At 49.1% G+C, this 13,338-nt stretch overlaps 1 protein-coding gene across 1 annotated transcript in view; it reads right to left on the reverse strand.

Annotated features, from left to right (window-relative positions):
- The window catches only part of POU2F1 (POU class 2 homeobox 1), a 46,295-nt gene extending 36,970 nt beyond the window's left edge, over positions 1-9,325 (reverse strand). Inside the window, exons 1-2 of the mRNA XM_023519923.1 lie at positions 9,108-9,325; positions 6,035-6,100 (exon numbers count right to left, since the gene is read on the reverse strand). Coding sequence (XP_023375691.1) covers positions 6,035-6,100; positions 9,108-9,135 — 94 coding nt within the window. The 5' untranslated portion in view covers positions 9,136-9,325. The remainder of the gene's footprint in view (positions 1-6,034; positions 6,101-9,107) is intronic.
- Positions 9,326-13,338: the final 4,013 nt, after the last annotated feature.

A 13,338-nucleotide genomic window follows, 5' to 3' on the forward strand; every position in this document is an offset into this window, starting at 1 on the left:
GCGCAGGGCGTGACACACTTAACATGACAATCACAGTAACAGCACCGAGCCCTAGAAATGGCCCTGGATAAACACACGTTCAAAAGGAGAACAGCCCCTGAGTGCGAAACCTCCACGGCTCTGCTGGGCTGACGGGAACTTCGCGGGAGGTCCGCTCCCCGGGAACGTCTGAGGCTTCTCCTGAAAACGCTGCTGTTTCGCCTGAAACTATCACTGTTTTCCCAAACCAGTGCCGGGACAGGGACATCGAGAGCCTGCGCCACCACAGAGAGCAGAGGTGCAGGGGCCCGCCCACCGGGGTGCTTCCTCGCTCCCTGTCGAAAACGATGTCTGACCACGCTCTCGTGGGAACGTGGTTCCCCTACGTCAGCTACGGCGCTAAGAAACCCCACAGAGCAACGCGCCCTGGCTGCTAGGAACTTCGGACAGCGTCGCTGGAGTTTACTTCGTAAGTGTCTACTGGGTCACATTCATAAATTTCTTTGGCCTTTTCAAAAAGTTGCCGGAAAGACTTTGATATTATCCCAGGGAAAAATATCATCTGAATGAAAAATCAAGCGAATAAGGATAAGATGGAAGGGTCTTATTCTATCATAATTCAGGTGAAAAAAGACTAACATTTAATTTACTATAAATTCAATGAATCAACAGGTAAGTCAGCTGCTTTAAAATAAGTTTTAACATTTCAAAAAAGTTAACTAGCAGAAAAAAATAACATTTTGTATTTAAAATTTTGAATATAATATCATTTTACTTTTATTAATTCTAGAAAAGGACAGCAACAGGCCAGTGGTGGCGATGGCTACGCTGAACCTGAGGAACTGGAACACTGGCTCCTTCTGAGGGTAAGGGACACTGGCCCCAGGAATCACATGACATGGTGAAAACATCTGAAGGGACCGAGGCCAGCGGTGATTCCATGTGATCCCCCTCCCCCGCGCTGCCAGCGCCACCGCGTCTGAGCCCTGCCCGGCCTTCAAGGCCCAGACTGAGCTCCAGCTTCTCCTGAGGTCTCCCCGGGGCCTCCCCTGAACCTCCAGCTGGAGACGACTTCTCCCCACACCGAACTCTCACGGACTCGTGCGTGCTCCTTACGAACCCTCCAGGACATGTCCGTACAGGAGTTCTCTACAAGGTCAATTTCTTGAGAACAAAATCGGTATTTTGTTCCACTTCAGTGATCCCACCAAGTACACACTGCAAACAAAGCATGAGGAGTAACAGCTCGAAGAACAAGGAACAGTTCTGCTCCCTTCGTGGACCTCAGACGTGTCGAGTGACTGAGCCCCCACTCTCTGATCTACGGAAAGAGAAAACTAGTGCCTCTCACGGTGCGGATGAGGGTTAAGTGAGATGATCTAGATGAAATGCTTAACACGGCTAGCTGATTTTAACGAAAAACAACTATTATAATAAATCACTTCATAATACATGTCGAATAGATGGAGAGGACTCTAAATTGGGCGATGGTCCCCAAAAGCTCTCATCTAAAAGATGAGGAAAATCATTTTCATCTGTGTTGCTCTTCTGGGCAGATTTTAAAAGAACACAGACAACACAGCCACACGCCAGAACCGGCCGTTTCAGAAACGCCTGTCCCTTCTCAGCGGCGGAGGCTGGGCACGGGCGGAGGACCGCCGTCGGGAGCACTGACGAACGGAATCTGCCCTCCGATTAAAAGTGAACTAGGCTTTAGAATCTGCCCAATAGTTCCTAACATCAAAAAAAATGCTTTGGTTTTTCCTGCCAACATTTCTAAAACTTTATACAATTTTTACTTTTCCAACTGTCACCTATAATAGTTGATCAGATTTCATTCAGGATAAAGTACTGTGACAGGCAGAACAATGGCCACGTGAAGATGTCCACGTGCTCAGCCCCGGGAGCTGCGGCTGGCGACCGCGCCTGGCCGCGTGGATTCCGCAGGTCCGACAGGGGGTCCCGAGAAGGGGAGATGCCCCTCAGCGACCTGCGGGGACCCGGTGGGGTCGTGATGGTCCGTGAGAGAAAGGAGGAGGGAGGAGAGCCAGAGACCCTGCGATGACGGAAGCGGCGGTCAGACAGACGGACAGACTAGAAGATGTTGTATTCTGGCTTTGAAGAGGAGGCCATAACCCTAGAAACACAGGGGGCCTGCAGAAGGGGCGGGGCGGGGGGAGGGGAGGCTGCTCCTCAGAGCCTCTGGGGAGCACACGACTATTCCGACACCTGAACTTTAGGCCTTCTGACCTCCAGAACTGTAAGATAATAAATTTGTGTTGTTTTACAGCCAGCGAGTTCACTACTAATTACTTACCCCAAAAAACGGAAATGAAAAACTCTAAGATGCTTGTGTGCCACTGTCCACGGCAGCATCGTTCACAACAGCTAAGACGCAGAAGGGGCCCGAGTGTCCGCCGGCTGAGGATGGCTACGCGGACTGCTCAGCTGCCCCCGCTACGACAGGGCGAACCTCGAAAACACCACGCCCAGTGCAATGACGCAGGCAGAGGATGACGGCTGCATGACTCCGCTCCCCTGAAACATGTGGACGGGCAGATTCGGGAAGCGGACAGAAAGCGGATTCGGGGTTCCAAGCGCTGGGACGAGGAGGGCGTGCAGTCACTGCCCCCCACCCCCAGCGGAAGCGTCCACAGCGGCGTCCTCGTCCAAAGAACCCTGTTCTGAGAAATGTCGTTTCTGTCCCTCACGTCTGGAGAGGGTTTTTGCGGCGAGGACATCATTTCAGCAAAATAACCCAATCTCCCATTTTCTTCACTGCTGACCTCGGACGGCGGAGCTGCTCTGCGGGAAGGGGCGTAACCTTGCTGGCTAGGAAGCCGCACGGTCCGGGTCCCTTCCTCTCATCTGAGCCTGACCCTCAACGAGCTCGTTCATTCTTTGGATTTTAATCAGTTCCTTAAAAGTAACTATGTGGAAACGCATCCCCTCTGCTTGAGCCAGGAAGCCCGTTCCATGCGGTCTCCCAGGCAGTGTGACGCAGGGACAGGTAACGGAAGGCGCGTGGGCTTTGCAATCACCGATCACTAACCGGTCCTGAGCTCGCGTCCCTTATCTGTGAAAGAGACACGACACCTACCTCGCGGGAGTTCCAACAGCCAGACGTGAAGTCCGTGTAAAAACGCAGCCGGCCACGCACACCAGCAACAACCCCAAAGGCTGAGCGCGGCCATCCGTCCCGTCGCCTCCGCCCGCCTCCCCCCCAAGCACCGCGACGCTTCTGAGAAGCTTCATGAGGAACGAGGAAGACAGAGAGGCCCCCAGGGAGCCAGCGCTCGCGCCCTTCTCCGTCCCACTGCCACTGCCACCTTCAGTCACTGTGCGTCCTTCCCTGCTCCCCAGTGAGAAAGGGGTCTGCCTTTGTGCGGCTCGAAGCTCGCCCTCCCTTCTGTCCCTCTGGCCCCAGCCTCCGCCCCTGCCGGGCTCCGTCGTGTGTCTTTCCTTCTTCACTCCCCCCTCTCTGGTGGTCCCCTCCGCCTGCGGGAGCCGGGGAGGACGTATGAGAAAGGAGAGCTTGACGCCTACATGCGCACTCAGTTCCTCAAAGAAATACCACGATGGCACCTTCCTATACCTCCTCCTGGATGATCGCACTCTCTCTTGATCCCACCATCCGCTTATCTGTCTCAGCTCCCAATGGACTCTGCAAACACTTCACAGACGGAGGGCATCTCAGTACTCGCGACAGCATCTTCTAAGCACACCCAGCACAGTGTTTTGTTTTACATACAGAACGAGCACTTACGCAATGACTAGACTAACAAACCTAAACTCCAGATCTGTGAACGCGTTAGGGCCATCTGACAGAAGTGCACTGTCAGGCTGAGCCGTGCAACTCAAACTCTGGTAGGAGAAAGGCAAAGAAGTAACACAACATAATCTTAAATAATTTCATAATATCATTCTCCCTAAAATATCACGAATCAAAATTTTTCCCAGGAATGTTTAAAATTGTAGTAATCCACACAAAAGTATTCGTATATTCTTTACAATAAAACGATCTGCAGATCTGTTATGTTTAAGTAAAAATCAATTTGCAAGCACGTAATTATCTGAATAAACTGTGGTTTTATACCTGATGTGTCAAACACGGTAATTTCACGTGCAAACTGGAACGCAAATGTATTCTGAGGTCCCTAAGCTGATCACGACATCAGTGGGAGGTGCCAAGGACAGCCGGGAAACTGACGGCCAGGGTTTCAGTTGTTCCCAAGTGAACGTAACACTTTTCCCATTAAAACAGGGCAAGGGATCCGTGAGACAGAGCGAGAGCCAGCCCGGAACTGACCTTACACGGCTCGTAAGTGGCTTCGGATCTAAACGCAGACAAGGTGCTGCCTAACCGCTCAGGGTCATTTTACTGCCCTTCGCGGAAGGAACCTCGTGGAGAAACCTCGCGCAGGGCGCACATCCTGATCCTGCCTTTATTTCCTGGCTGGTTCTGTGCGAGTCCCTCTTCCTCGACGTCACGATGCCTACCTCGCGGGGCTGTCGTAAGAACGCAAACAGAAACCACGTGACGTGCGCAGTGCACAGACCGCAGGCTCGGTGGGTGGTGGCAGTGAAGCCTCTGCAGTGGCGGACCCCAGGGAGAGCACTGTGGCGGGCGCTGTGGGCACCCTCCGACCGCCCTGTGAGCCAGCTTCTTCCCCTCCGAGATGCGCACGGGTATCCTGTTCACTCTCCCCTGACGTCTCACTGGGCGGCCGACGCTCCCGCACGGGCAGAGACCAGCGCCCCGAAGCAGTGCGGTGGGCCCGACGGGACAGAAACGATGGAGAGGGGACCGTCGCCCAGTGCAGAGGACAGGACGCTGCCCTTCGCTGCACAGCAGGCACCGTGGCAGCCCCCATGGCGGACTCAGAGCAATCTGAGAGGCCTGTTAATACCACAGGGCGCCCGAAGCCCAGCTTCACAGAGGGCACGTGCGCCTCAGACAGAAAAGGAACAAGCGCCTCCAGGGCCAGAGCGGCTGGGAACGAAAGACAGCAGAGCAGGCAGGAGCTGCCGCACAGGGCCCACCCACCTGCTTCCAACTCAACGGTGCTGGGGCCCGCGGGCTGGGAAACAAGACGGTCTCCAAGAGTGACGCTCGTTCCTGCCATCTCCGCTGCTGGGCATTTTCTAATGACAGGCCAAGGAGGCCATGCTCTCGGCAGGTGCAAACCTCACTCACCTTGAGAACTGCTCTCCGCGTGCCCTGCCCACAGCTCCCTGCCCTGGTGGGCGTTTTAATCCCTGCCTTTGCCGGAACCTGCGGAAGCCCCTGTCCCAGCTCTGGCAGATGGTGAGGACACGGGTCAAATGCCGTCTGAGCCACACGCTGAGGTGGGAGGGGGGCTGTGGAGACGATCCACCTTTATGGACTCACCTTGCTCCTCACGGGGCCTTAGTTTTTGCCCTGAGATTAGGGTTTAAACCCTGATACCTGATAGAGAGTTTAAGCTAGTGTAATTTAAAAAATTACTAAATAAAAAGCTGTATTAGAATTAGGTGTGTTGAACTCTCCGTAGACATCATCACAACTTTAATGTGCTTTGCTTTTGACTGCGGGGTGGGTAAGATTTACCATTTTGTTGGCGCCTGTAACGAGAGGGACCGATCTCTGAACAGTTAGCGTGTGGCTTGCACGGTGTTTGACATTTCTCCTTTAATGCTCAGAATGACCTATGAAGTATGCTGTTCCCATTTGATAGTTGAGTAAATTAAGTCTCAGAAAGATTAGGGGACTGCTTGACGTCACGCAGCCAGCAAGTGGCAAATCCGTCATTCACACCCAGACTACCAGACCCAAAGGACCACTCTCAGCTGCTCTGTAGTTCTCAGACAGATGACAGCAAAAAAGACGAAGCGACCTGCAGGAGAAGTCAGGTACCTTGAGCAGGTACAATCCCAGTTCCTGCGGGTACTGAGTTATATCTGACCAATCCATACTGAAATTGGCCTTTCTTTGTCGAATACGGGTCACGGTTAAAGCAAAGGCTTTTAGCTCCATTAATCTAAGTAAAAAGCTGGTCTGAGAAGGATCTCTTACCTGTGCTGCCATCTCCGCTCTCCATCGATGGTTTACTGGCTTCTGACGGATTGTTCATTCTCGAGTCTGCAAACAGATCGGAGGTGAATGAGGTTTTTAAAAACTTGAGGATGCGGTTGTTAGGGAGGCAAACTGGCAGAGGGAAGGGTTAAGAGCATGGACTAATGTCTCAGGCCCTCAGTTCAAGGAGACGGCACCAACGCTGCAACACTGGAAACGGCGAGTTATCCGCAAGTATTCGAGATCCCCTTAACTCTGACATAACCCACAAACGATCTTTCTAAAGAATCTTAAGATCCTCCCAAGAAAGAGAACAGAAATCCAACCTGAAAAATGTATAATATAGAGTCTGATATGTAAAAGGAGTGAACACTGTAAAACACAGAGCTGGGGGAAGCACTTCGCAAAGTAAATAATGTTATTCCCAAATTCAGTTTCTTCTTCCATGAGCAAAGACATTTATTAACTAGGACCAGGACGATCCACTGAAAATCTTGATATCAGACTGGACAGTAACTCAGCCTAACAGAATAAAATAAAGCATATCTAAGAAAAACATCTCCATATTTACTCTCCGCCACAACTGAACACGTGTCAAAGTGAGACTCTGTCACACTCACACCTCAATCGTAGTCAGCACAGGAAGTTGTACCACAGTGCGTAACAGACATATCTAATCATTTCAAGGCTGAATCACACCTACGTCCACTTAAAAATTATCCTGCCTTGATATCCCAAATGAACCTGCTGATGTGGGGTGCGACCTTTCAGGGCTATCTGTTTAATGAAGATATTCACAATAGAAAGCTTTCGTCAAGCACCATTAGGTCTCCCAGAAGATGTGTAGGAGAAGGGACAAGAACGAGTCTTTTCTTCCCTCTTCAAAAGGGTAAGAACGAAACATACATTAAATATATTTTATTCTACTTGTACTGCAAACTCAAACTTAGGAAATTTATAAACCAAACACGCTTACTATCAAGCAAGTCCCTCCTTTCGCACCAGGCTAAGAACCATTTACTACTGGTCAAATAGTTGGTGGAGGACAAACACTTAACTGTATTACATTTGATTTTTTGACTGAAGACCACGTTTTGTCATCTGCTTAAACGTTTAACTAGGAAACCCAGTCGCGAGAAGTCCTGCCAGGCTGCCCACTGACGTCACCTCGCGACAGGGTGAGGAAGCCGCGGGACCCCTCCCATCAGCCTCGCTCCCCAGCAGGAGGCTGTGTGACTGCCGCCCTGATACCTGCGAACGGAGGCCCGGGCGCCTTACGTGCTCGCGCAGTTCTAGCCTGTCTTTGGTTTGTTCTCCAGATGTTCAAAGGGCTCAAATTCTTATGTCTTTGGCCATAAATGAGGGTAGCTCTACAACTTCCTCCGCCCCCACTATCCAGAAAGATTTACATATCATCTGAAAGGATACCACGGTTTGAAAGGAACAGGTGTACAAGTTGGTGAAAATCGGCTTTCTGAATGACATAACCAAAATCTTATGAAAGTCAGCAGAGATCACAGCAAATGTAGTAAAATACAACATGAATCGTACACACTGATCCATGTGTCCTTTACGATGCATTTTAAAAGCAAGTGGGAAAAATAATGACCCCCGTTAACATTCATAGAAAATGATAAGTTTCCACGTACCATAAAAAGAAAGCAGGCATAAATCTTAACAAGCCATGAGCCCGACTTTGCATGATTCATATCCCAATTTCCACATCCATAAATTAAAAATTATGTACAAAGTATTCTACATGAATCTTCTACGGATTTTCTATTGAACTGTCAAGAACTTCAAAAACATTTCACAAAAATACTTCACACGTAAAATAAAAAATAAAATTCTGATGAACTGCACAAGAAAACTGTTTAAATATTCGCGGTTACTTGAAAATAAATATCATTCCAAATTCTAAAATATAATACTAAAAATATTTGGAAAAGATATTTTCCTCGCCTTTCTTGAATTCCCGACCAAGCAGACGTAACAGCGAACGTCAGTCGCTGCTGGGCACTGCAGGCGTCCGCGCTCTGGCGCCCTGTGCTGACTGTGCCGTGCATCTCTGCGGCTCCGGCACTGGATTTCTGACATGGGCTTCCTGCTGCAGCCACTCACCCGTTCGACGTGGCTCTCACAGTGCTGTACGGGCCTCACTACCCATTGGGTCCAGGCCGGCCCTTCTGCCTACAAATTCAAACCTTTTCAGAACTATCGTTTTATCCCACCCTTGTGAAGGGGACGGGGGCAGTCCCAATTCTTCAAATGGGAAAAATGACACACAGGAGAAGAGGCATGTGCACAGGTTTGTAAGATACCAAAGTCCTGGAGTCCACAGCATCCGACTCTCCAGGTGCGACCTACAGAGGTCTCGGCCATTCTGCGTGCACGCAAACAGAACTCCACAGCAAGTCTGCCACGGGCCACCCTACGTCTGCAAACCTAAGTGCCTCCACCTACTTTAAACCACAGTCACCAAAGACAGTCTGAATATTCAAGCCAGACAGCCCCTTCCCTGAAAGCCCCGTTCTCCAGGGAAACCTCTAAAAATAGGCTTTCCGAAACTTAAGATTGTTTTCTAAAAAGTTTTAAAAATAAAAGCCCAACATTAGCCAAAATTTGAGAAGTTAATAGTTTTTAAAATCTGGACACTGATCACCAGTGGGACCGCAGCTTGCTCCGCTGGTGCCCAGGAGGGACTGTGACCACGCTCCACCTCGTTTTCCACCAAGTGCTCAGGTTTTTATAGAAGACGCTGGAACTAAGTATGCAAAGCATTTTTATTAATATGTACATTTCATTTAGGTAAGCTTTAGACCTTGTTTCAGATTCGGAGTGTTTTTAGAACTACATGAAATGCTCCCGATGGAAATTTCCAAAGAGCAAAAATGTCCTCCATTCAAGTTGAATTCTAAATCCACACTATTTACTGCAAATATCCTCTGAACCAGAAGAGCCCGTGGCAGGGAGGGACCTGCTGCTGCACATGCTTCCCCCCTCCTCACGTATGCTTAGTCAGCCCCCCCATTTCCACATTCACGCTCGTGAGACAGAGCTGCGCTGTACCCACCTAGAGCACTGTCGCTGCAGTCCAGCATTGCTGTGAATCTTCTAGAGGTTCAGACAGTCCAGAGCAAGGAGAAGCAGGTGGCGGTTCGGGGTGGGGGACAGAAGGTACTACTATTTCTAACAAATCTAAGAGAACAAGGGTGGGAGGTGGACAGTGGATTAGGGGGAGAAGCGACATACAACTTCAGCTGCACCATAGCAATCTTCAACTGAATAAGGAAACTTCGGTTGCTCAGAGGAGTTTTAGTCTCTCCGACCAGCTAGGACTGACATTGTCAAGGCAACTGAAGCATGAAAAGTTCCCCTTTTTGTAATAAAATAGAAACAAAGATTGCAGCTGGCAGTTTCCATAATGAAGCTTAATCAGTATGCGCGTGATTAGGGCCTTATGCAAATCTCTTCTCGTTAGCACAGCAGCCAGCACTTTGAAGTCCACGAACAATTCATTTACAGAATACACTGAAAGCACTCCCTGCATAATTTAAATCATTGCATAAATATTTATCAGTCCATTTGCATATTAATTGGCAGTGCATGAAGGGAAAAATTATCTCCTGAGTGCCAGCATAATAATTAGGAGGATAAAATGAGATTTCTTCCAATGGCCTGGCTTCTCGGACCTAACTTGAGATAGTGCCTGGGGAGGAAGGAGGGACAAGAGACAGAGTTCTGTTAAAATGCCACTGAAATGACACGTGCAAATTAGAAACAACTCTACAGACTTAAGCACCTTTAATCTTATTCCTGCTGGCAACAATGACTGCGGTAATAAGAGGATTTGCAAAAACCTTTCTACACAATCCAAATAATCCCAAGGAAACAATTAGCAAGGTAGAGGCAGAATACAGGGCTGTCAAGATGGTGCTAGCCCCTGACTGATAGGGAATTTTTCAGATATCAGCGGAGGCTGTCAGAGGGGAGTCCCGCTTTCCAGCTAGGCAGCCAGGATCGACACAACTACCTTCGACAGTATGCAAAGCCCTCCTGCACAATTCTTCTTCACATGTAACACACATGTAACACACACGTAACGTCACATGTAACGCACTGGCCGTCCCTCACCAAACTCGACCTGAAGTGGGAGACGGACGCTTCCAACAGCAATCATCAAAAAGTGGGCCATGGAAACTGGAACCGATGAGTATTTCACGTACATCTGACTTAGCGGATATGAGTATCTATGTGTGCGTATAAAATCCTTTCTAAACAATACATTTATTCAATTTCAAGTGAATTTATAAGGTAAAACATCAACCCCAAACTTTTGGGGCATTACGACGTGACAACGTTCCATTCTAATCGTCACAGACAATTCAGGAGGTTTAGGAAAACCACATGAAGCAGGCTAATGACCTTCCTTAACAAGAAGGAGCCAGAGCTACAGAGAGCGGTGGCTCTTAACCTGGCGTCCCGCTAACAACGTGGCGTCGGTTTGAAACTGGGTGCCGCGGACATGGCGGTCTGGGCGCCTGGATCTGACTCGTTAGGGACAAGCTGCACCTGTAGGGACGTGGTGGGCACGGGGTGCGGATAAAGGAGCAGACCGCACCGGCTCGTTTTCAGAGTCGTGAGGAGAGCAGCCATCAGGACAGAGCGCATGTGGAAGCCCAGCATGTGGAGACCCACAGGACAGTGCCCGGGTCAAGGGCGCCATGTCGTCGCTGCGGGCCTTCGTTCAGAGACGGTCTCTGATTCTTAAAAATATGCAACTTTTGCCGACGCTAAGGTTGAAATTAAGCTCAACGTGCAGACGAGAAAATGAAAGATGAGATTTTTATAAAGAACCTTAAAAAGATTTCCTTGCAAGTCGGTAACAGCCAGGAACAAAACCAAAAACCTCTCTCAACTTTCAGACCGGCACCGAGCTCACAATGCTGGTTTTTCTGTTTTACAAAATCACAAAGTGCACGTGAGGAGCGTCTGGGGGAGAAACTGGACACCGCCCTTCATCCCTGCGAGAAAGGCTTTCCTTCCCTCTCTGAACCTCAACTTTCTCATCTGCAAAACGATGCTGTCTTCTCCGTGCGGTGGCCGTCAGCGTGAGCGCGCTGTCCCCGCGGGCCCCTTCAGACTAGGCCATGGGCGGGGCACGGGGGCGCGGTGCCGGGGAGACACCAAGACACAGGATAAACACACGGGACGGCCATCAAGAGCACCGATTTTATTCAATCAGTAACACTTTGCATGAAAACAAACAAGAACATATTAAGGAACAGGGTACGAAAGTCAAACGCGTTTTGAGGCAGAATGTATTGGACTGTACCAGTTCTAACTGGGGGGAACAGATGAGAAGCGACGATGAACGTGACTGGGATACAGCAGGTGTCGATGAGTTTCTTTCGCTCCTCTCCGGCCTTCATAAAGGTTTACACCGACGCCTGCACTGACGACGCCTCCGCAGCTCACCACCTGCCTCTGTGCCGTCTGCAGTGACACCTCACATCTCCTCTCATGCCAGTGCAGTCTTTTACGCTTCAGCTCAGGATGTCTTGGCCGGAGAGCCACACATCACTGCCAGCTGACAAGTGTCTGCTGGAAGGTGCCTCCTGGAGCGGGACCTCCCAGAGCAACCACCTCCCCCTCAACGGAGGGTCCCAGGGGCCTCTGCCCGGCAGGGGCCATCACTCTGTAATGCTCACAGGCCACTGTCCAGAGAAAGACCCCCGCCCCTCCACTGCAAAATTCCCCATCGTCACTCCAGGGAGAGGGAAGGTACAAAAGAAGGAAGCCGCCCAGAGACGGAGCCATCCAGGGTGACGGGAAGCCTCGCCCCGTTACAGTGGGGAGGGAGGAAGGCTCCCCTTCGGCAGGCGAAGCGCCAGGGGGCGGGCCAGGCCTCTGCGGTGGGCCGAGGGAGGGATGGCCACCACCGCTCCCTGCGCCGACCCCGCCACGGCGCAGTCAGATCAAAAACAAGGCAACAAGCAGCTTTTCTCGGTTTCAAATGTTCACTACCTTCAGTCCTGTGTCGGAAATATCAGAATAAAACTTGACCTAAAAAAAGAAACACCTTTAAAAAAAAACCATTTCTGGTAAATCTGTGGGATTGTCAGTCAGTCATTCATACTCCAGCATGAATTAGTCCAAATTTAATTGCTTTCATTTTAAGTCTAGTTTAGGAGTTGACATTACGTAATGATTGTTTTCCCCTGAGAAAGAGAGCAACAAATACTCTTATAACCTTATTTCATAAAAGGTAAACTGAGGCCTAGACATGCCTCTTAGGTCACTTAGCTATTAAGTGGCAGAGGAGCGGGGTGGGGATGGGGACAAAACAAGGAGGCATAAAAGGAAAGTAAGTAAAATAAAATATGCTGAAACTTATCCCATTACCCTGAGATCTGCAGCTGGATGGTCAATCAAAAAACTCAACTTAAATAACCATAACGCCATCATGTACATACCTCAAACATGTCACTTTAATGCAAGCACATAAATATATGTTCATTCACCAATCTTCTGATATTGGACCAAAACCTTTGCTTTCCGTTCGGACCCACCCATTGAGTTTCCTCTCCATCCTTGGATAAATCACACCTGTAATACATACTCTAATATTTCCAGTTTCAATTTCTTTAGCTTTGTTTTTGAAGCTTTCACATTTTCCCATTGTGCATAATATGCATTGAATAAATATTTTAAAAAATTCAAGAAAAGTTTCAAGAAACAATGCTCCTTCCTAGATGTAATGCACTCTGGTATGTTCTAATACTTTTTATTAACTGCTGATTTCAACCTACTAAATTGACTTCATGACCAACAGACTGAAAAACTGCTTTAAAAATAAGGCAAGAATTTAAAACACAACTGTAGTGATCTGGATGCACAATCTTTTTATTTTTTTTTCCTTTAGAATAATTTATCTCTAATATTTTACAGCTCTCTTGTTCAAGCCTTATTCAACAGTATTTTTAGTAATTACCCTTTATCAAATCTTTTCAAAGCATTCAAGTTTTTACGGAAACATCATCTTTCTTTTCCTGCTCTTTTCCGGGGTTTATATAATAATTACTTAAATTGCCTAATTAAAATAAGTAGTACAGCAGCATGAACAGGCTTGGGAGCACAAACAAGTGAGCCCTGGCAAGCACACACTCCAGGAGCGGAAGATGTGCACGCACACAGCGGAGCAGGCGCGCGCGCTGCCGGCCAGACGCGGGCTTCACGCGGGAGTCCCGGACGTCAGCCGAGCCCCTGGGTCATCCAGGTGCTGGTCTGCAGCGGTGGCTACC

This window comes from Pteropus vampyrus, unplaced genomic scaffold (genome assembly GCF_000151845.1).
Source record: "Pteropus vampyrus isolate Shadow unplaced genomic scaffold, Pvam_2.0 Scaffold241, whole genome shotgun sequence".
NCBI lineage: Eukaryota > Metazoa > Chordata > Mammalia > Chiroptera > Pteropodidae > Pteropus > Pteropus vampyrus.